General features: G+C 44.9%; 1 protein-coding gene across 3 annotated transcripts in view; it reads left to right on the top strand.

The window, feature by feature from the left end:
- The window catches only part of elp4 (elongator acetyltransferase complex subunit 4), a 459315-nt gene that overhangs the window by 322609 nt on the left and 112113 nt on the right, over positions 1–24593 (top strand). The window contains exon 10 of one of the 3 annotated variants that reach the window (XM_038807869.1): positions 11514–11548. The exons of 1 other annotated variant lie outside the window; for it this stretch is intronic. In XM_038807869.1, the coding sequence (XP_038663797.1) occupies positions 11514–11548 (35 nt within the window). One more of the 3 variants, XM_038807871.1, reaches the window with a different exon arrangement.

Here is a 24593-nt window from a genome sequence, read left to right as displayed (position 1 = left end):
TTTCTAGTTTGGTGGGGAGAGTGAATGTGGATCTGGCAAGGTGAGATGGTGTCTCTCTGTCACAGGCGGGTAGGGTACAGGCAGTTAAAATGAACATGTTGCCACGATTTCTGTTTATTTTTCAATGCCTACCGATTTCCCTGCCAAAGGCTTTTTTCAGAAAGATTGAGGGAAGGATTACGTCGTTCGTATGGGGAGGGAAGGTGGCCAGGGTTTGAAAGGTGCTACTACAGAGGGGAAGGCAGGCAGGGGGTTTGGGTCTTCCGAACCTGATGTATTACTACTGGGCAGCGAATGTGGAGAAGGTGCGGAGCTGGGTAAGAGGGGTTGATTCCCAGTGGGTCAGAATGGAGGAGAGTTTGTGCAGGGGGCCAGGATTGAAAGCACTATCAACGGCCCCGCTAGACCCAGGAAAGTGCTCAGGGAGTCCGGTTATAATAGCTTAATTGAAAATTTGGAGGTAGTTCCGCCAACACTTCGGGTTGGGGGCAGGGTCAAGGGAAATGCCGATTCAGGGGAACCACAGATTTCAGCTAGGGAAATGGAATGGAAATTTTCGGAAATGGGAGGAGAAGGGGATTAAGACACTAAAGGATTTGTTTCTTAGGGGTCGGTTTTCAGGATTGAAGGAGCTGGAATGAAGTATGGGCTGGAGCGGGGGAAATGTTTAGATATATGCAGGTTCGAGATTTTGCTGGAAAGGAGATACAGAACTTCCCGGAGGAGCTGGCCTCCACATTGCTGGAGGAGGTGCTGACGACAGGGGGACTGGAGAAGGGGGTTGTGTGAGCAGTCTACGGAGCTATTTTAGAGGAGGAGAGGGCACCGCTGGAAGGGATCAAAGCAAAGTGGGAGGAAGAGTTGGGAGAGGATATGGAGGAGGGGTTCTGGTGTGAGGTGCTCCGGAGAGTGAATACCTCCACCTCGTGCGCGAGGTTGGGGCTGATACAGCTGAAGGTGGTATACAGAGCACACCTCACGAGGGCGAGGATGAACCGATTCTTTGAAAGAGTAGAAGATGTGTGTGAAAGTTGCCGGGGGGGGGGGGGGGGGCTAACCACGTTCATTTCTTTTGGTCCTGTCCCAAGCTAGAGGACTACTGGAAGGAGGTTTTTAGGGTAATTTCCAAGGTGGTGCACGTGAAACTGGAGCCGGGTCCCCGGGAGGCCATATTCGGGGTGTCAGACCAGCCAGGGTTGGAAACGGGTGCGGAGGCAGATGTTGTAGCCTTCGCCTCGTTCATCGCCCGAAAGCGGATCCTGATGGGTTGGAGAGCAGCCTCTCCACGCTGTGCCCTGGCGTGGCGGGGAGACCTGTTGGAATTCTTGACTCTTGTGAAGGTTAAGTTTGAACTGTGGGGGAAGGGCGGAGGAGTTCTACAATTCATGGGCATTATTCATTATGCACTTTCAAGAACTGGATAACATCGAACATTTGTTGGGGGTGGGTGGGAGGCTGTGGGGAGGGGGGCTATGGGGGATTCCTGATTCCTTTTTGTCAGTTGTTTATGTGAACATGTGGGTGGATGTTTTGGGTTTGGTGGGAGGATGGGATTGTTGTTATTGATATGGGGATTGGCATATTTGTTACTGATTATTGTTTATTGTTGGTGGGTGTAAATTGGGGAGAAAATGTGAAAAAGGAGAATAAAGAAATATTTTTTAAAAATGACTGAATGTGGAAGAACTGCAGAGTTTAGATCTGATCCATTGGTTGTGGGACTTATTGGCTCTATCACACGCTGCTTACAGTGTTTGTCACGCATGTAGTTCTGTGCTATACCTCATTTTTAGTTGTGCCTAGTGTTGCTGCTGGCCTACCCTCCTGTATTCTTCATTGAATTAGAATTGATGACCCAACTTGAACTTAATGGTAGAGTGGGGGATATGCCAGACTTATAGAGGTTGCAGATTGTGGTTGAATACAACTTGCTGATGGCCCACAGCAACCCATGGATGCCCAGTTTTCAATTTTTAGAAGCGTTCAGAATGTATCCCATTTAGCACAGTGATAGAACCGGGCAACACAATGGAGGGGCCCTCAATTGGGAGATAGGAATTGTCTCCACAAGGACTGTGTGGCAGACCTGTACCAATTTAGTCACGGACATATACATCTGTGACCAGTAGAATCACGAGAATGGAAGAGGCAGTGGCTTTGTGGTAATATCGCTGGACTAGTAATCCGGAGGCCCAGGCTGATGCCTGACGGCTGGTGGAATTTAAATTCAGTTAATAAACCTGAAATTTAAGAAAGGTTAGTATGATGATGACCACGAAACCATTGTCATAAAACCCACCTTAATAATCATTTTTATTGTCACGAGTAGGCTTACATGAACACTGCAATGAAGTTACTGTGAAAAGCCCCTAGTCGCCACATTTCAGCGCTGCTCGGGTACACAGAGGGAGAATTCAGAATGTCCAATTCACCTAACAGCACGTCTTTCAGGACTTGTGGGAGGAAACCGGAGCACCCGGAGGAAACCCATGCACACACAGGGAGAATATGCAGACTCCAGACAGACAGTGGTCCAAGCCGGGAATCGAACCTAGGTCCCTGGAGCTGTGAAATAACAGCGCTACCCACTGTGAGACCATGCCGCCCATTAATGTCCGATAAAAGGCAATCTGCTTAACTGGTCTGGTCAACATGTGCCAACAGCAATGTGATTGACTTTTAAAAACCCTCTGAAATTACTGAAGGAGATGACCTCCATTGTATCAAAACCAGTAAGAAGCCTAACAAGAATGAAACCAGACGGACCACCCGATATCAACCTAGGCACTGGAAATGACAAAGGCAAACCCAGCCCTGTTCACCCTGCAAAGTCCTCCTTTCTAACATCTGGGGACTTGTGTAAAATTGGGAGAGCTGTCTCACAGACCAGTCAGGCAGCAGCCTGGCACCTGGAATCATACCTCACAGACAATGGGCGGCATTCTCCCCTACCCGGTGGGGCGGGGGGTCCCGGCGTAGGGGATTGACGCTAACCACTCTGGCATCGGGCCTCCCCAAAGGTGCGGAATTCTCCGCACCTTTGGGGGCTAGACCCGCGGTGGAGCGGTTGGCACCACGCCGACTGGCGCGAAAACCGGCACCAGCTGCCTTTCGGGCCCGGCTCGCGCATGCGCCGGTGGTGACGTCAGCGGCAGCTGCCGCTGACGTCACCACCGGCGCATGCGCGCTGGGGGATTCTCTTCTGCCTCCGCCATGGCGGCGGCGGAAGAGAAAGAGTGCCCCCATGGCACTGGCCCGCCCACCGATCGGAGGGCCCCGATCGCGGGCCTGGCCACCGTGGGGGCACCCCGCGGGGTCCGATCCCCCCCCCCCCCGGGGGCCCGCTCGCACCGCCGATCCCACCGCCACAGAGGTGGTTCAAACCTCGGCGGCGGGAGAGGCCTCCCAGCGGCGGGACTTCGGCCCATTGCGGGCCGGAGAATCGCCGCAGGGGGCCCGCCGCTCGGTGCGGCGCGATTCCCGCCCCCGCCAATTCCAGGGTGGCGGAGAATTTCTGCCACGGCGGGTGCGGGATTTTCGGCGGCCCCGGGCGATTCTCCGACCCTGCTGCGGGTCGGAGAATTTCGCCCAATATCCCTGAAACCACCATCCCACTGACAGGACAGGCCCACCAGAGGCGAAGGCACTCTGGGAGTTCCCTTGGAGTCTTTGCCATCAAGTCTCGCCCAAGAAATCCAGCTGCTGGTTCTCACGTACCTTACTGCCTCAGCTGAACAATCAGTGTTCCTCCATGTTGAACACCATTTGGAGGTGGCACTGAGGGTGGAAGGGCACAAAATGTACTCTGGGTGGGGACTTCAATGTCCATGTTCAATGTTCGGTAGCATCACCGCAAACAACTTTTTGAGCCCTCAAGGACATAGTTGCTAGACTGGGTCTTCAGCAAGTGGTGAGGGAACCGACAGTTCTGGGGGATGGGGTGCTACTTGACCTCATCCCCCACAATCTACCTGTCACAGGTGCATCTGTCCATTACAGTATTGGCAGCAGTGACCACTGGCACAGTCCTTCTGGAGACAAAGTCCTGTCTTCCCAGTGAGTATGCCCTTCATCGTGTTGTATTGCACAATCAATGTGCTAAATGGGATAGATATCTAGGAAACCTAGCAACTCAAAACTTAACATCCATGAAACGCTGTGGACCATCAGCAGCAGCAGAACTGTACCCGACTACAATAGGTAACTTCATGTCCCAGCATATCCTCCATTCTGCCATTACCATCAATCTGGAGAATCAATCCTGGTTCAATGAATGCAGGAGGGCATGCCATGAGCTGCACCAGGCATTCATAAAAATGATGTGTCAACCTGGCGAAGCTATAACACAGGACTACTTGCATGCCAAACAGCAGAAGCAGTATGCGATAGATAGCGCTAAGCAATCCCACAACAAATGGAGGATTGACAATGTTCAGCACTATTCGCAACCCTTCAGACACTAAAGCAACCCATGTCACACGAAACAAGACCTGGATACATTCAGCCTTGGGCTGATAAGTGGCAAGTAGCATTCATGCCACACAGATGCCAGGCAATGACCATCCCCCAACAAGAGAGAATCTAACAATCTCCTCATGACATTCAATGACATTATTATCGCCAAATCCTGGTGGTTACTATTGACCAGAAACTGAACTGGAATAGCCATATACATACTGTGGCTACAAGAACCAGTCAGAGGCTTGGAAGTCTGCTGAGTAACTCAATTCCTGACTCCCGAAAGCCTGCATACCATCTACAAGGCACAAGTCAGAAGCGTGATGGAATACTCTCCACTTACCTGGATGAGTGTAGCTCCAACAACTCTTAAGAAGCCAGACACCATCCAGGACAAAGCAGCCAGCGTTTTTGGCACCCCATCCACAACCTTAAGCATTCGCTCGCTTTACCTTTGAAGCACAATGGCAGCAGTGTGTATCATCTGCAAGTTGCCATGCAGGCTCCTTCAACTGCACTTTCCAACATGCGATCTCTACCACCTAGACTAGAGGGACAAAGGCAATAGATGCCGGGGAACACCACCACTTGCAAGTTTGCCTGCAAGCCACATACAATCCTGATTTGGAACAATATCACTGTTCCTTCACTGTTGGGTCAAAATTTTGTCACTCCCTTTGGAACAGTACTGTGGGTGTTCCGACAACACGTGGACTGCATCAGTTCAAGAATGCAGCACACCACCACCATTTCAAGGGAAATTAGGAATAAGCAATAAATACTTGCCTAGCCAGCAACACCCACATCCCGTTAACCATTTTTTAAAAAAGAGGTCAAGTAGATTTTTTTCCTCTTGTTAGTTGCCATTTGCCACAGACTCAAGCTAGCAGCAATGTTCTGAAAGACTCAGCCAGCTCAGTCAGGGTTGGTACTACCAAACTACTTTTGGTGATGGAAATTAAAACCCTTATCCAGGGTATGTTCTCTGCCCTGGCAATTCTCAGTGTCCCTCCAAGTGGTGTTCAACATGGAGGAACATTGTTACATCAGTTGAGGTGGGACAGGAGGCGGTAATCAACAGGAGGTTTCTTTGTTCATGTTTGACCTGATGCCATGAGACTTCATGGGATCCGGAGTCGCTGTTGGGGACTCCCAGAGCACTCCCTCCTGACTGTGTAACACTGTACTACCAGCTCAGGTGAGTCTGTCCCACTGTCCATGAGTATGACCAAGTCAGGCTGTTGCTTGACTTGTCTGCGGGCCAGCACTCCCAATTGTGTTGACTTTGGAATCTCATTGTCAAAATATTGAACTGTATTAAAAAGTATATTATTTTCCATTCTGATACATCTCAAAACTGGGGTTGATTGGAGAGAAAAAAATTATTTGCACAGAAGTGCACTATTCCATTTCTCATTAGCTGTTTACAGAACATGGTCACATCTTATAAATGTTATAAATAAAATGAGAGCATTGTCCAATCTTAACAGCATTATCTGGCACACTTAGATATGCAGTTTAAAATCAAAACACACAGTCCGAAATAGCTGAAATTAGTCTTAATGTGTAAACAAGTAAAGATTGTTGTAAAACTAATCTGCAGGCCACACAACTCACCTGAAGTAGGCAATGTCTGGTTTATTTCGAAATTCATTCACTATTGTCTATTTGAATGCATTATTGACTGAAATGTGCTATAAATTGCATAATATGGTCAGTGGAAATTTCCAGTGGAGAATTTAAGAGGAAATTTGCTAATTGTTTGAAAGTTATGAAGGTTTTTGAAAGAGCAAATATGTGAAGACTATTTATTCTAGTTGTGAAATCAGTGACAAGGTATCGTATATGAAATTATTGAGTTGTTGGAGAAAAGAATGCACTGTAGGATGTTAGAATATAGAATGCTTTACCACATTAGCTCATTCCATTGTTTTTAGAAGAAAATTGGATATAAATATTTGAAATAGAGGCATAGCAGATGCAAAGTTTTTGGGAGAGAGAGCAGGGTTTGCCTGTTATTTGCCAGCGATTATACTTCCATATAATCCATTGGTTGTCAAGCTGTTTGAAACATCCTGGACACAGTATAAACAACAGCAATTTGCATTCATTTGGTGCCTTTAACATACTATGTCATTTCACAGGAGGTTTATCAAGCAAAATCTGACATTGAGCAACGTAAGAAAGATATTAGTGTGATGACCAAAAGCTTGAACCACCTTAAAAGAGGAGAGAGAAGAAAAGAGTTAGGGAGGAAATTCTAGATTTGGGTGGAGAGATGAAAAATGGGGATGCGCAAGAGGTCAGAATTGGAGGAACTCGGAGATGAGTTTGGAATTTGAAAACTAATAGAAGAATTGTTAAATTGAAGCATTGCCGCAATGGGAGATAAGGTAGATTAATGAGCACAGTCATGATGGATAAGCAGCAGTTGATGTGAGTTTGCAGATAGATAACAGACTTCTGGATGAGCTGAAGTTTATGAAGGGAGTACGGTTGACAGGCTGGGAAGGAAAGCATTGTAATAGGAACAAAAGAGTGAACAAAAGTTTGGTTGAGGGTTTCAAGCTGCAGATATACTGAGGCGGTCACAAACAGTACTATGGAGGTAGAAGGAGCTGATCATGGAAAGGAGGGTATCGGTTTGGAAATTCAATACAGAATCAGATCATATGCCAAGGTTGTAAATGGTATGATTCAGCCTCAGGCCGTTACCAGGGAGTGAGAGAGAATTAGTGTTCAGGAACAGAGTTTTTTGGCAATGGCTGAATTGGAGAACATTTCTACTCATCCAGTGCTAGGTATCACAGAAGCAGGGTGCCAATTCAGACAGTGGTGGTGAGGTGAAGCTGGGTTTCATCAGCATAGATGGAGAATCTGATGCTGTGTTTCCAATGTTGCTGTTGCCAAGGTGTAGCATGTAGATGAGAAAGGGAGGGGGCCAAGGATATATCTTTTGAGCAACTCCAGAGGTAATGATGTGGAATCGGGAAGAGAAGCCATTACAAATGAATCTATGGTTACTACTTTATAGATTGGAATAAAGTACTCATTAAATGCAGGTTTTTCATTCTAAATACCAGTTGTCATTGGAAGTATTCTTGCCCTCAAATTCACATAGCGAAGCGAAAAATGAGCCATTTCTGATAGTTATTTATTGGCTCCATCCCCTCCTAAATTAGAAAATGCATTGGTATGTTCAACCTGAGATTGACTATGTAACCTACTGACACTCGCAGACCAGCTAAACAATAAGTAACAGCCATTTGGAGGAGATATTTCAGGATATCCTTGAGGTACTGGGTCTATATCCCAGCAGGAAGCTATGCCATTGGGGAAATTTGTGGGAAAATTAGGCGAGATGCAGAGAAACTATCATCATGATAGAAGGAGCCACAAGGATGCGGAATTAGAAAATTTAGCTTTTCTCCACGTAGTACTCCTAATTCTTGATCAACTGGGATTCGTGGGGTATTACCACTTGGACCCTTTCCGGTTGAGATGGAGTGTATGTTCTGCTTCCAACATATCTGTTGCCAAAAACATTAAGGATTGAATTTCAAAACATTTATTAACAAAAGGCTGGATAATCTCATTTCAATATTGTGTGCGTTTGTTGGAGTTAGACTTGAATGCCATTGAAGGTTCTACACCCAACCAAAATGAATGGCTTGCTACCCTAGCATGATTAGCAAGAGCCCATTTCTTTGCAGATGATTACAAATAGGTGTAATTACTGTAGGGCTGTTTAATTATCATGGCTGGGCTGAAACATGGAGGAATGTTCATCTATTCTGTTGCTCCACTGTAGCCACAGGCTATCTCTGCTTGTCTGTGTTTGCATCTGCACAAAAACTATGGCTAGTAATAACTTTCCCACACCTTCAATCTGGATTTTTGTGAGTGATATTATAATTTATCTTTACAGTCAGTCGCAAATTAACATCTAATGTTTCACAGAAATATAAAACACGCGAGGTGGAAATTTGCAGTGTGATTTACGTATTAAATCTGCCAAAAGTGATTTTGCTGTAAAAGTAATTCCCGCCTTCTGTTTTGTAGGAGATTTCATGCTCCCCTTGTAAACAGTAGATGATTTAAAACCTGTTTCTAAGATAAACTTTCCCATTGTCATTAATGAGGATGGATAATACTGAGTGACAAGTGCATTTGGAATAGCACAGAAAGAGCTCCTAGGTTTGTCAAAGCATTTTGCTCCAGGCATTGGACTTAAGGCCTTCCCTCCTTTTGTTAATTTTTAATATGTGATTTTTTTTAAAGAAAACTGCATGCAGGGAGAAAAGAATTAATCTACACAAGCATCTATGAATAAAAATATGATTTGTAAAGAGGTAGATAAATTCTTCAGTTTTATTGAAGGTACTTTTTTAAAATAAGGAAAATGTTACAATAAGGACCATGCCCATTACATCCATCTTGCCATTACAGCTTCTGGGAAGAAGATGAAAAAAATTGGGACACCAATGCATTTAATTTACATTCCCTCACTCTAACATCACATTTCACTTCAGAGGGGACCTTTAAAATTTAATACGTGAAATATTCAATATTTATGAATACTTTTTCTTGTGTTTGAAACAGTTCAAATATTTGAAACAACTGACAAAATCCCTATCAGTTTCCATTTTAAACATGCAATTGGTCACTTTATTTCGGCTTGATTCAACGTTGCCTGGCTGGCGACCAAATTGTGTCTCCGTATGGCTTCTTGACACTAATAATGACTGAGTTTCTGTTCGTTTGCGTGCAAGATTTCCCAAGCGGCGGTTTGGGCTGGGATAAACTATCTATCATGATTGCATACAACTAATCTGTTTCATCCAACCCACCCAATGATTGAAATTGCATTTGACAATTCACCTCTCCTTGGCGTGCCTGTGGTGCGCATAGCTGCAGACCATCCCCCGAAGGACATAGCAACTACTCCATATGCTGGGATCATTTTATTTTTATCAAGAGACCTTTAGCCAGCAGAAGCAGAAAAAATAAAAAAATGCAGCCCATTTGTAGTACACTATGTAAAAAAAACTAACATATCCACATGTCAGTATAAAATGGCATAAATAAATTCTGAAACCTACTTCCAGATTACTGAATCAGAATGTTTAAGGAGGTGACAAAAATCACTCAAATTAGTTTTAGCCTATTAAACCTTTCATGTTCTATATCACAAGATATAATGTGAAGTGCTGTCTTTGACTTGAAATACAGAATATGCGAAAGCAATTTGGTTTTAAAAGCTTGCAAAGTAAATATTTAGGTAAATGACAAAAAAAATGTTCATCCAAGTCTGTTGATTGTAGCTTGGAATTCCTGCATGCTTGGAGCAGTTTAATGTTTCTGTAGAAATAATTTTTAATGTAAGGTGATGTAACAAGTAAAAGCTTGTCTGCGTCAAACAAAAATCTTGTCAGTTTTTAACCCCAAGTAATATTCTGAGTGATATTACATTATATTTTTTATTTGTCAATGGGATAAGCTGGAGATTGTTGATTTTATTTACATCATTAGTATAATTTAGAAATTACACTGAAAATGCTCATTGCTATACATTTTCCCGCAAAGGGCACGAATAGTGAAAATGACTAAATTGACATATTCTGGCTCAAAGCATGGTTTTTCTGACACAGACTTGTTGAAACAGCGATAAAATAAAAGCAGCTTTCTTTATTGTCCCTGCTCATACTGCATTCACCTGTGGATAATTACATAATATGGCGCAGCAAATAGTTCCTCTTTGGTGTTGATCTAATTATTCATGCAATTTACATGCATATGAAAGAAAGAACTTGCACTTATGTAGTCATCTCAGGATGTTCCAGTTATTGAGGTAAAAGTGTAGAAGCACAGCAGCTAATTTGCACACAGCAAGGTCTCATCAATGGCAATGCATTAATGATAACATAATCTTTTATGTTCATTAGTGATGGCCACAACTCTGAGGAGAATTCCTCTATTCTCTTTAGAATAGTACCATGGTACATTCCCCCGAGAGAGAAGACGGCACCTCTGACGTTGCTGTGCTCCTTCAATACTGCAGCGCGTTGTCAGCCTAGATTATGTGCTCCAGTCTCTAGAGTGGGCTATGAATCTACAACCTTCTGACTCAAGGCAAGAGTTCCAGCAATAAACTACAGTTGACACCTTGTGTGGCATAGATGGTGAGAAAATGTGAGATTGTCTACTTTGGTGGGTGGAAGAGAAAAGCAAAATATTATTTAAAGAAAGTGAAACTGCAGAATGTTTTTGTACAGAGGGACCTGGCTGTCTTGGTACATGAATTACAAAAGCATGCAGGTACAGCAAATGATCTTTATTACAATGGGCTAGAATATAAAAGTTGAGAAATGTTGTTACAATGTTACAGGGCATTGGTGAGACCACAGCTAATGCACTATGTACCATTCTTGACTCCTTACTTAAGCTGAGGAAGCAGTTTAGAGAAGGTCCGCTGACTGATTCTTGGGATGAAGGGGTTGTTTTATGAGCAAAGGTTGAGCTGGTTGGACCTATACAGTAGGTCCTTGCTTAACATTATAGTTGTCGCGTTCCTGAAAAGTGCAACTTTAAATGAAACAAGGTTAAACAAATCCGATTTTTCCATTACAGCCAATATAAATGTTGTAGTTGGGTTCTGTAGCATCTTTCTCAGAAAAATCCACATAAAAACATTACATATACCCTACGTATTAAAACACATTGCATTGCTAAGTTCTTACATTCATAAATGAGATAACTTGTAAAAGGAACTAAATTGACAAACATAAAATAAATATCCTGATGCTTTCTACATGACTCTGGCTCACCATCTCTCCCAATCCAAACCCTCCAACTCACCACTTCTTCTGGTTTGCAGTCTCTCCTGCTCCACAACCTTCCAGCCTGCCTCCTCCTTGGCCTGCTGCCTCTCCAACTCCCAGACCCTTCCAGGCTCACTATAGCTCTGTCTCACTGCCTGTCTCTTTCTCCCTGTCTCTCTTTCACTGTTTGCCTCTCCCAAACCCTTGCTGCAAGTGAGAGCTCGTGATGAACAGCAACAGGCAAGAAGAACAGCTTCAGGGCTGCAGAGGTAAGCTACAAGCTGGAGAGGGGCAATAAGAAACATTTGCAATGACCAGGCGGATTGGTGAGAGGGAAGGCAGCAAGAGCGTGCATTAACAGCAACCAGGAGGGCTAGCAAGAGGGAAGGTTGGTGATGAGAGTCAGCAGCGACGAGGAAGTTTGGTGAGCGGGAAGGTTAACAGTGACCAGGATGCTGGGTAAGAGGGAGAATCAGCAGCAACCAGAGGTTCGGCAAGTGGCAAGGTCAATAGTGACTGGGAAGATCAGGGGCTGCTCCGATATGGAACGAATTGGGTCACGTGACCCTTTGTCAGTGATGGCATGAAACAATGTTCAAACAAAACATCTGATGCATAATGCAAATACTGGCCCTATTAATTGACCAAAGTTAAAACGGAACTGCTTAAAGCGGGGTAACTTAAATCAAGTACAGTACTCGTTGGAGTTCAGAAGATCTATTGTAACATTAAGGGCGCAATCTACCAGCCACTCTAGTGCAACGTGGCCGGTAGATGCTGGGAAAGGCCTCCAATGGGCTTCCCGAAAGCCTTCACACCTCAAGGGATATACCCAAGTCCCGCGAGGCATTGGAATCAGGATCCCGCCCAAAAGGGGCTTGACTAAACAGCGCACGTCCAAGCAGGTTTTAAACCTGCTTAAGCGAGCTTACCCCAGATCTCCCGGCCTCCCAGGATCTACCAGCTTCCTCAGCGAGGCTGCAGCCATGCGCCATTTAGTACTGGTCCACACAAACATGGACCAGGTGGAACGGCACCCAGGAATCTCCAGGGTTATCGGAGGACCCTAGGTGGCAAGGGATAGTGCAGGGTAGCTCCCTGGCCCTCCCCTTTGAACGTGGGCACCTTGGCACAGAGCTGGCAGGAAACTTGCTTAAAAGCACACCACAACTGAACTTAGAAATGTTTCCATTAAATTCCACCCTAAGATTCTGAGGGGGTTTGACAGGGTAGATGCTAAGAGGATGCTTCCCCTGTGAGGAACCGACCACAAGGACACATGGTTTCAAAATACGGGATATTCCATTTAAGTTGAAGGTGAGGGGGATTTTCTTCTTTCAGAGGGTCAGTAATCTTTGGAATTCTCTACGACAGAGCAGTGGCAGCTGTGCCATTGCATTCAAGGCTGGGCTATGCAGATTTTTGGTCTACAAGGGAGTTGAAGGACAAAATCAGATCAGCCATGATCTTATTGAATGGTGGAACTGGAGCAAACCCAAGGGACCAAATGGCCTACTCCTGCTCTTATTTCTTATCATGCTGTGTTATGTTCTTATATATCTTTTGAAAAGTTAGAACATGGATGTTAAAAGAAAGCTTTTGTTATAAATCACTGCTAAAATTCTACTTGTTATCCAACTGATAAATTTATCCTAGTGAATATGAAAATCACCAAACACATTGTGAAATTATATTTTGTATGCAAGACCGAGAATCTCATTTTTAGTTTGGGCCTTATTTGTCTCCCAAAATATCCCTGAACATTTCACATACTGTTTGAAACACAGTGACTTTTATGTAGTCAAAAGATGGCAGTCTTTTTTATGTCCAGCAAGATTAACTAACAGTGACCAGTTAATCTGGTCATGATGACGTTGATTGAATAGTTTCACCATGAGTCTCATGTCGCTACCAGTAATTCCGTAGTTAATGGATTCTGGGCTGAAAATAGAAAGCACTTTTTCACAGTGGAAATCTGGAACTGCCTATGGCTGGGTCAATTAAAATTGTGAAGATTAGGATCAATAGATTTGTATTAGATATGGAGTATCAAGGGATATGAATCAAAAGTATGATCAGCCTTGATTTAATTGAATGGCAGAACAAGCTCAATGGGGCTGAACAATCAACACCTTTTCTGATCTATGTTCCAAGAGTTTGATGACTAGAACATTTTGGCATGGATTTTTACTTGTGCTTCCAAGCTGTGGCCTGTGTTAAACGCATACTCTGGAAGCAGGCAGCACAAAACCAACTTTAATCCTAATCAAAGTGCAATTTTCAATCTACAAGTGAAGTCAGTGGTCATCAGCAAATTCAAATCATACCAGCAGAAAGTGTTATTTACATCAGTGTGTGTTTGTAATGTTAAGTGAATAGTTTCGTAAATTGAATATGATCTGTTTCAAAGTTTTTATTCATAACCAGGGGCAGCAAGGCGGCGCAGTGGTTAGCACTGCTGCCTCACGGCGCCGAGGTCCCAGGTTCAATCCCGGCTCTGGGTCACTGTCCATGTGGAGTTCGCACATTCTCCCCATGTTTGCGCGGGTTTTGCCCCCACAACCCAAAGATGTGCCGGATAGGTGGATTGGCTACACTAAATTGCCCCTTAATTGGAAAAGATGAATTGGGTACTCTAAATTTAAATAAAAAAAGAACCTGGCTCAATATGGTTATCATAGACGTATCATAGAATTTACAGTGCAGAACGAAGCCATTCAGCCCATCAAGTCTGCACCAGCTCTTGGAAAGAGCACCCTACCCAAGGTCAACAACTCCACCCTATCCCCATAACCCAGTAACCCCACCCAACACTAAGGGCAATTTTGGACACTAAGGGCAATTTATCATGGCCAATCCACCTAACCTGCACATCTTTGGACTGTGGGAGGAAACCCACGCACACACGGGAGGATGTGCAGACTCCGCACAGACAGTGACCCAAGCCGGAATGGAACCTGGGACCCTGGAGCTGTGAAGCAATTGTGCTATCCACAGTGCTACCATGCTGCATGTCCCAGAAGCAGAGAAAGTTGCATCCAATATTTTTTTCCTCAAAATAAAATAATACTCCATATAATTTTCTTTATTGAGAGGTGGGGTGGGGGGAATAAACCTTAGCATTGTGTTCAAAACCCCGCTGGTATTTCCTGCACGAGTGTTTCAAAACTCTGAAGGATAATTTGAAATACTGGTGCTTAATGTATATTTGTTTGTAATAATGTGAGGAACAATGGACAGCCCAGTGAGGAACCAGACTAGTCATTCTGTAAACAATTAATAAAGAATATTTCTTAAAGTACGAGAAAAGAAATAAACTTCACAACAAAAAGCTAATGTACACAATGACATTTAAGTATATTAACTAAATACACAGTTTTATCTGAAGTTACTTCTTGTCCCCAGATTATACCCACATTCCCTGAACTCACAGAGACACCCCTTTTCCCAAGCAACATCCAATTTTAGTAACTTTACATAGGTCAAATCCAGCTAATAGTTACTACATACTATCGCTTAGGTGACCAAGTCTGGGAAAAACGTCTCTTCCTGATTCAGCGAAGGCACAAAACTGTATCTTTCAGTGAAGAATATCTGCAATCTGCCGTGGCTCTAAAGGTTAAATGGAACAGGCCCCCGTGGCTCGGGTTATAAATGGAACTGGCCTGTCTGTTGGCCTCCTTCCCCAATGAGGGTGCTAGCAGTTATATTGTTCAGTCTCTTGAATATCTCACCCTGTGGATTCAGCTGTCTACATCTCTCGAATTTTTTGCTTTAGAGGTTTTCATTTGTATCGCCTTACTGACCTCCAGTAAATAATGTTTCTGATATTGCCATTCAGACCTCAATGTCTCTAGATGCTGACTAACCTTGCTGTGTAAATCCCATCACATTATACTTCTAGACGCCTACTAGCCTTTTTTTTGTCTGTCATTTTGTTTTCATAGAATCATAGAATCCCAACAGTGCAGAAGGAGCTTACAGTGAAGAAGGAGGCCATATGGCCCATCAATTGTGAACAGACCCTCTGAAAAAGCATCCCACTCAGACCTGTTCCCCCGCCCAGGTCCATAGTGCTATTAGGAAGGGAGATCCAAGATTTTGATCCAATGATGGTGACGGCAGAGTGATATAGTTCCACGTCACAATGGCTTAGAGTAGAACTTGGATGTGGTGGTGATCCCATACATTTCCTACCCCGACATTCAAGGTGTGAAAGCTCGCTGATTTGGAAAATGCAGTCGAATAAGTCTTGGCAAGTCCCTATGTTAAACACTGAACTCACTAATACATATGTTGTTGATGGGAACTAACCATTGCTTGAGCCCATTCCCCACAAGCTAAACACCACATATCGTAACAATACAAAGCACCGATAAACTTCTCAATGCTTGTCCAGATCGACTATATCTTATCTGTCAGCACATAACCACTTAAACTGCTTCTCACTGCTAATCCTGAATCCATGCTCCAAGCCTTTGGAATCCAGGCAATTCAGTGTCATTAGTGCTTCCATTTCTTATTTGCTGATTTGTACTTTTTGAATACTGTAGGCCAGATGTCTTGGAAATAGTGGTTCTTTGTAATATTGCACCATTGCTGGATACATCCTTAATCAGAGCACTAAAATATGCTGGTATCAGCAGCCTGAATATATGCAAATTAATGTTGCCTTTTAACTGCAGTCTTGTTTCTGTGGTAGCACTCTCACCTCAGTTTCACAAGAGACTTGAGCATGCAATATAGCCTGATGTTTTAGTAAAATACTGTTGTATGTGGCATCTTTTGGATGAAGCATTAAGCTGGATCCATGTCACCTCAAGTTGGCACACAGCAATACTCGAGGAACAGTTTGTGTATCTGGGCATCATTTATCCCTCAACCTACATCGCTATGCAACACATTATCGAATAATTTCAACTTAACCCTGTTTGAGGGATCTTGTCCAAATTGACTGATGCACTTCTGATACCTCAGTGAGAACTACAAAAGAGCATGCCAGGACTACACTTAAAAATGAAGGGCCTGAACAAACAGCCTTGTCATGCCCGACTCAGGACGCAACAAGGCCATTAAATCTCCCGGGAGGCCTCTCGCAAGATTTGTGACGCTCGGGACGCCTCATAAGATTTAACGAGATCTCGCGAGACATCGCAAACTGGATCTCACCCTCACTGGCCTGAACCAGATTTGCATAATTAAATGAGCAGTTAGGCTCACGACGCTATGGACACTAAGGACCCAGATTCAATCCCAGCCCTGGGTCACTGTCCTTCTGGAGTTTGTACATTCTCCCTATGTCTGCGTGGGTCTCACCCCCACAAAACAAAACAGATGGGCAGTGTAGATGAATTGGCCACGCTAAATTGCCCCTAAATTGGAAAAAAAAATAATTGGGTACTCTAAATTTTTATTAAAACAAGTACATCCTATTCACAAAAACAGGACAAATCCAATCCCCTAATTACCCATCCTTCAGTCCACTGTCGATCATCTGCCAAGTCATGAAAGATGTTGTTGAGCAATAATCTGCTCACTGATGCTCTGTTGGGTTTTGCTAGGCTCCAGACCTCATTTCAGCCTTGGCACAAGCAAGAGCAAAGGATTTGAGTTCAAGATGTGAGGTGAGAATGTCTGCCCTTGACATCAAAACAGCATTGAACCGGGTGTAGTATCAAAGTGCTGTAGCAAAATTACAATCAGTGGGGACTGGGGGAAAACTCTCAACTGGATGGAATCATGCCGAGTACAATGGAATACTGTTGTATTTGTTGGAGGCCAATCATCTCAGCCGTAGGACATCACTGCAGGGGTTTCTCAGGATAGATCTCCAGGCACAGCCATTTTCAGCTACTTGATCAATCACCTTCATCTCATAATGTCAGGGGTGGGAATGTTCGCTGATGATTGCAATGTTCAGAACCATTCACAATTCCTCATAATTCCTCAAGGGGATCAGGGGTTATGGGGAGAAGGCAGCAGAATGGGAATGAGAAACGTATCAGCCATGATTGAATGGTGGAGCAGTCTTGATGGGCCGAATTGACTAATTCTGTTCCTATGTCTTATGGTCTTATTCTAAAGCACTTCATGGCAGCATGTAGTAACACCTGGACAACACTGAGCTTTAGACTGTTAAGTGACAAGTAAGATTTACATCACACAGTGGCCGACATTGACGATCTCCAACAAGAACATTCAGCTATCTCTTCTTTGAGATCATCTCTGAATCTCCCTCTATCAACATCATGGAGGTTACCATTGATCAGAAAATTAACTAATGCCAGCCATATAAATACAATAGATGCAAGAGCAGCTTAGAGGCTGGAAATTCTGCAGTGAGCAATTTACCTCATGACTTCTCAAAGCCTGTCCACCACCTACAATGCATAAGAGAATAATTGGAATGGTGGGATGGTTTTTTGGGGGAAAGGAAGGCTAAGAGGAGACTTGATAGTGGTTTTTAAGATCCTGAGGGATATGGACAGGTAAATAGTGAGAAACTGTTCCCACTCGAGAGCATCAGGAACTCGAAGGCAAAGATTCAAAATAATTGGCAAAAGGAATAAAAGTGAAATGAGGAAGAAGAATTTCACCCAGAGGGTGGTTGAAGTTTTGAACAAACTTACTGAGGGTTTGGTGGAGGCAGGTTTGATCAAGCTATTCAAAAGGGAATTGGATTGCTATCTGAAAAGAAATAATGGACAAGGTTACAGGGATAAGGCAGGGGAGTGAGATTAGGTAGAATGCTTTTTCAGAATGCCAGTGCAGACTTGATAGGCTGAATGGCCTCCTGCACTGCAAAGATTCTATGTCACAAGGGAGAAGGTTGCAATTTTCATGTGCCAGTCTGCAAAGATAAGATATACTCTGTGTGGTAATTGTACTCTGCTCAAAGGCAGGTCCTTGGTTCATTGTCTGCTGATACTTCATCCTGAACTATTTTCTTGGCTGTTTTTGTTTGTTCTGGTTAACCATTGCCTTCCACTCTTGGGGACTGGGCAAGAAGGCAGGCCCTAATTCTATCTCAGCCTGAACAGGAATTGAACTTATGCTAGTGACAATACCCTGAACTAAATGCTGGCTGTCCAGCTAACAGAACTAACCGACCCCCAGGATATATAAGCACTCCTTTAATTGTTTTGTAATTTTTATAAATGACTAATGCAGACTTGTTCACTGCCTGCCATTCCACCTGTTGTGAACAGTGGTTCCAATACTCTGTAGCATTCTCAGCTTGTGGGTCCAAACAAAGGTGGAACTAATGCTGTGTAGTAAATACTTGTCCCAGCTTTATACTACATTTTGTACATCTGCCATTGGCTGTGCTCTGCCAAATTGAAAGTGCCTTTAGTGAGCTTTGGTATGGTGAATGCATACATGAGATGCAAGTCAACCTTGTGACTTCTGAAGTATTGGCTTAGTTCCCAAAGTGACTTTGCATTTTTGTGACATTTTGAAGTAATCTCCCACAGATTTCAAAAGAGCAGTGCTTTTCCTTGGGCACATTCAACGTATATTAGAATCACAAGGAATGGCTTAAGAGTGCCGTGCACTTTAACAGTAGTTTAAACATAATTCCACAGCTAGCATCTACACAGTCTGTTAAAACAAACTCCCTTAATGACAATATAGCCAACTCTGTACTTGGAAATGATTTCAGTTTATTCATAGCCTACAATTCTGTTTTGGATATGTGCATAAAGATATGCACAATTTTCAGCAAATTAAATTTGACCAAAAGTGAGCACCAGGTCCAAAGGAATTTCACTGTCCCTCATCTTAGCTTTTTTAGCTTTTGGCTTGCGCAGCAGGACCTTAAATAAAACTTTAATTATATGATACTCAGTTATTCATGTCAGTCACAAACAGAATAAGTCAGTGTCAGCTTGATTCATCAAAGTACATTTTGTTGGGTCTTTCATACTGTGCAATGATGGCCAATGCAGTACCTAAGTATATGTTCTACTGAGAGTTAAAAATGCTGAACATTTATAGTGGGTAGATGAAGCCTGAAAAAACAAGCTCAAAGTAAGTGATATCCCTCCTCCAATTACTGGCTGCATATGGCAAAGAAGAGCAAAGCAAAGCGATGGTAGGGGTCGTCGATGGTGCTATCAAACGACACTTAGTCAGCAGTAGCCTACTCACTGATGTTCAGCTTAGGTTGCGCCAGGGCCACTCAACTCCTGACCTCATTACAGCTTTAGTCGGAATACGGACTAAAGAGCCGAACTGTAGGTGAGATGAGAGTAATAGCCCTTGACGTGAAGGCAGCATGTAGTCATGTAGCATTAAGGAGTCCTAGCAAAACTGAGGAGTTGGTGGGGATCAGGAGGAAACCTCTCCATTGATTGGAGTCGTACCTGGCACAAAGAAACATGATTGTGGTTGTTGGATGTCAATCGTCTCAGGAGCACATCACTGCAGGAGTTCCTCTGGGCAGTATTCTAGGCCCAGCCATATTCAGCTGCTTCATCACTGACCTCTATCAGAACGTCAGAAGTGGGGATGTTTGCTGATGATTGCAAAATGTTCAGCACCAGTCATGACTCCTTAGATACTGAAGCAGTCCATCCCCATATTCAGCAAGACCTGGACAACATTCACTCTTGCACTGACAAGTGGCAAGTAACATTTGTAACAAAAGTGCCAGATAATGACTTCCGGTGATGGAAATATGCTGAGAAATCGCACGTCAGGTGGCTCTCCTCCCACAGTCTTGAAACATAGGCATTTTCTACCTGAAAAATGCCTGCAAACTTGGAAAGCCATCCCTACACCACTAGCAGAACAACAGAGGAGAGAAGGATGCCAAAGAAGTGCCAACCCAGGGGTCGAGTGAAGACCAGGAGTGGGAAGAGCCAGGACAAGCTGCAGACGGACGAGCCAACCGGCACACGAGGCGGCAAAACCCAACTTCACAAGAGCGAGAGGATCCGACCCCCCCTCCGCCTGGGGATTGGTGGAGAACATTCCTCTCAAGAACGTTGAGGGAACATGGAGATGCGACAAAGTCAGACATCCAGGCTGCGGTGAAGGGTGCGGTGGCCGAAGCTCTGATGCACATGCGGTTGGCCCTGGACAGAGCTGAAAACCAACTGGAGGCCCAGGAGGCAACAATCAAAAAGCTGGAAAAAGCCGCAATGGACCAGAGCGACCGGATTGTCGCCCTGGAAAAGGAGGTGGTGAGGCTGACTGCGACACAAGTCAACCTGAAAGGAAAGGTTGAAGACCAAGACAATTGGTCGTAGCTGCAGAACTTGTGAATCGTGGGCTACCGGAGGAGATCAAAGGTAGGGACCCAACAAAATATGTCGCCCAAATGCTGGGTAACCTGGTGGGAAGGGAGAGCGTCCCAAACCCACCAGAAGTCAGTAAGAAGTCTTACAACACCAGGTTAAAGTCCAACAGATTTGTTTCAAACACTAACTTTCGGAGCACTGCTCCTTCCTCAGGTGAATGATTCACCTGAGGAAGGAGCAGTGCTCCGAAAGCTAGTGTTTGAAACAAACCTGTTGGACATTAACCTGGTGTTGTAAGACTTCTTATTGAGCTCGCCCCAGTCCAACGCCGGCATCTCCACATCATGGCCACCAGAAGTCAACAGAGAGTACCATCCAAAGCCCAACGCTGGGGACTGGCCGATGGCAAAAATGCACCGGTAACAAGACCGGGAGAGAATCCTGCACTGGGCCATGCAGTCCAGAAACTGCAGCTGGGAAGGACACAAGATCTGTATATCCCAGGACATTGGAGCAGACCTCGCCAAGCGCCGGGCCGAATTCACTAAGCGTTGTATAAGAACGGCGTATGGTTCGGAATGCTGTGCCCAGCCAAGCCCTGGGTCACATACCAAGGCACAGAGCACTTTTACACGGACCCTGCAGCCTCCGACAAGTTTGTCGCAGAGCACGGATTGGAAAAGCGGCAGCAGGGGCAGTGATGAGAAGCCCGCAGAACGTGACTCTAACAACACGCGGTTTTAACATAAGGAGGGGAGGAAAATAGAGACCCCCTCCTCCGTAGCCTGTACAGTCGACATCAAACCATTGCCACAGTGGCCGTTTTACGCGGGACAGCGTAGTCTCGCTTTGGAAGTTGAAAGTAGTGAAAAAGGGAAAGAGGAGCTGAGTGCAGATAAGCACAGGGTAAGATGGGGGAAAGAACGGAAATGGAGCCCATAGATCGGGCGACGGGAGGAAGTATAATCAGGGGAGAAATATTCGCTTTTAAAACACGAAGAGACAGGGAAGAGAGCACAGCTGGACAACAGCTAGTTGACTCCATACTGGAGGTGGACCGGCGATATTCCAAAACCCCGACTGTAGAGCTCCTGGCGGAGAGGAAAAAGCTACAGGTGGACTTTGATCTGCTCTCCACCAGGAAAGCAGTGCACCAACTCTGCCAGGTACAGGGGACCCTATATGAACACGGAGACAAGGCCAGCCTCCCGCTGGCACATCAGCTGAGAAAGGAGGCAGCCATGAGGGAGATTACCCAAATTAGGGATAGCAGAGCAAATTAGTAGTGGAACCGGACAAGGTCAACTTCTCCCAGATTTTCTCCCAGGTGCTGTATACCTCAGAGCCCCCAGTAGGGGACTCGGGAATGAAGCAATTTCTTGATGGACTGGGCATGCCGGTTGTGGAAGAAGACAGGATACGGGGCTTGGAAGCACCGCTAGAACTGGTAGAGGTCAAGGAGAGTATTAGCTCCATGCAGGCAGAGTGGCACTGGGACCAAACAGTTTCCCAGCTGACTTCTACAAAAGATTTGTGACAGCACTGGCCTGGTAGGGATGGCTTTCCAAGACAGCACCTGCATGAGATGGTCACAGACTTGCTGGCAAGGGGCACGCTGCCGCCCAAGCTAGCACAAGCTTCATTCTCGCTGATACCTAAAAATGATAAAGACCCAACAGAGTGTGGTTCCTACAGATCCCTCTTGCTACTAAACGTAGACGCAAAAATACTGGCCACAATCCTACCCAAAAGGCGAGAGGACTCTATGCCAGAGGTGGTTGCAGAGGACCAGAGGATTTTGTCAAAGGTAAATAGCTAATTTCAAACATCAGGAGCCTACTGAATGTGATCATGTCCACATCCAGGGAACCATGGTTGACAAGAGAGGTTGAATGTCTTGTTAAGAGGAAGAAGGAGACTTATGTAAGGCTGAAGAAACAAGGTTCAGACAGGGCGTGGAGGGATACAAGATAGCCAGGAGGGAACTGAAGAAAGGGATTAGGAGAGCTAAGAGAGGGCATGAAAAATCTTTGGCGGGTAGGATCAAGGAAAACCCCAAGACCTTTTACACATATGTGAGAAATATGAGAATGACTAGAGCGAGGGTAGGTCCGATTAAGGACAGTAGCGGGAGATTGTGTATTGAGTCTGAAGAGATAGGAGAGGTCTTGAACAAGTATTTTTCTTCAGTATTTACAAACGAGAGGGGCCATATTGTTGGAGAGGACAGCGTGAAGCAGACCGATATGCTTGAGGAGATACTTGTCAGGAAGGAAGATGTGTTGCGTGTTTTGAAAAACTTGAGGATAGACAAGTCCCCCGGGCCTGACGGGATATATCCAAGGATTCTATGGGAAGCAAGAAATGAAATTGCAGAGCCGTTGGTAATGATCTTTTCGTCCTCGCTGTCAACAGGGGTGGTACCAGAGGATTGGAGAGTGGCGAATGTCGTGCCCCTGTTCAAAAAAGGGAATAGGGATAACCCTGGGAATTACAGGCCAGTTAGTCTTACTTCGGTGGTAGGCAAAGTAATGGAAAGGGTACTGAGGGATAGGATTTCTGAGCATCTGGAAAGGCATTGCTTGATTAGGGATAGTCAGCACGGATTTGTGAGGGGTAGGTCTTGCCTTACAAGTCTTATTGAATTCTTTGAGGAGGTGACCAAGCATGTGGATGAAGGTAAAGCAGTGGATGTAGTGTACATGGATTTTAGTAAGGCATTTGATAAGGTTCCCCATGGTAGGCTTATGCAGAAAGTAAGGAGGCATGGGATAGTGGGAAATTTGGCCAGTTGGATAACAAACTGGCTAACCGATAGAAGACAGAGAGTGGTGGTGGATGGCAAATATTCAGCCTGGAGCCCAGTTATCAGTGGTGTACCGCAGGGATCAGTTCTGGGTCCTCTGCTGTTTGTGATTTTCATTAACGACTTGGATGAGGGAGTTGAAGGGTGGGTCAATAAATTTGCAGATGATACGAAGATTGGTGTAGTTGTGGATAGTGAGGAGGGCTGTTGTCGGCTTCAAAGAGACATAGATAGAATGCAGAGCTGGGCTGAGAAGTGGCAGATGGAGTTTAACCCTGACAAGTGTGAGGTTGTCCATTTTGGAAGGACAAATCTAAATGCGGAATACAGGGTTAATGGTAGGGTTCTTGGCAATGTGGAGGAGCAGAGAGATCTTGGGGTCTATGTTCATAGTTCTTTGAAAGTTGCCACTCATGCGGATAGAGCTGTGAAGAAGGCCTGTGGTGTGCTAGCGTTCATTAGCAGAGGGATTGAATTTAAGAGCCGTGAGGTGATGATGCAGCTGTACAAAACCTTGGTCAGGCCACATTTGGAGTACTGTGTGCAGTTCTGGTCACCTCATTTTAGGAAGGATGTGGAAGCTTTGGAAAAGGTGCAAAGGAGATTTACCAGGATGTTGCCTGGAATGGAGAGTAGGTCATACGAGGAAAGGTTGAGGGTGCTAGACCTTTTCTCATTAGAACGGAGAAGGATGAGGGGCGACTTGATAGAGGTTTATAAGATGATCAGGGGAATAGATAGAGTAGACAGTCAGAGACTTTTTCCCCGGGTGGAACACACCATTACAAGGGGACATAAATTTAAGATAAATGGTGGATGATATAGAGGGGATGTCAGAGGTAGGTTCTTTACCCAGAGAGTAGTGGGGGCATGGAATGCACTGCCTGTGGTAGTAGTTGAGTCGGAAAAGTTAGGGACCTTCAAGCGGCTATTGGATAGGTACTTCGATAAGGGTAGAATAATGGAGTGTAGGTTAACTTCTTAAGGGCAGCACGGTAGCATTGTGGATAGCACAATTGCTTCACAGCTCCAGGGTCCCAAGTTCGATTTCGACTTGGGTCACTGTCTGTGTGGAGTCTGCACATCCTCCCCGTGACTGCGCGGGTTTCCTCCGGGTACTCCGGTTTCCTCCCACAGTCCAAAGATGTGCAGGTTGGGTGGATTGGCCATGAAAAATTGTCCAAAATTCTATGATTAACCTAGGACAAAAGTTTGGCGCAACATCGTGGGCCGAAGGGCCTGTTCTGTGCTGTATTTCTCTAT

This window comes from Scyliorhinus canicula, chromosome 9 (assembly GCF_902713615.1).
Source record: "Scyliorhinus canicula chromosome 9, sScyCan1.1, whole genome shotgun sequence".
Taxonomy (NCBI): Eukaryota; Metazoa; Chordata; class Chondrichthyes; order Carcharhiniformes; family Scyliorhinidae; genus Scyliorhinus; species Scyliorhinus canicula.
This window is presented reverse-complemented; position numbering and strand designations above follow the sequence as displayed.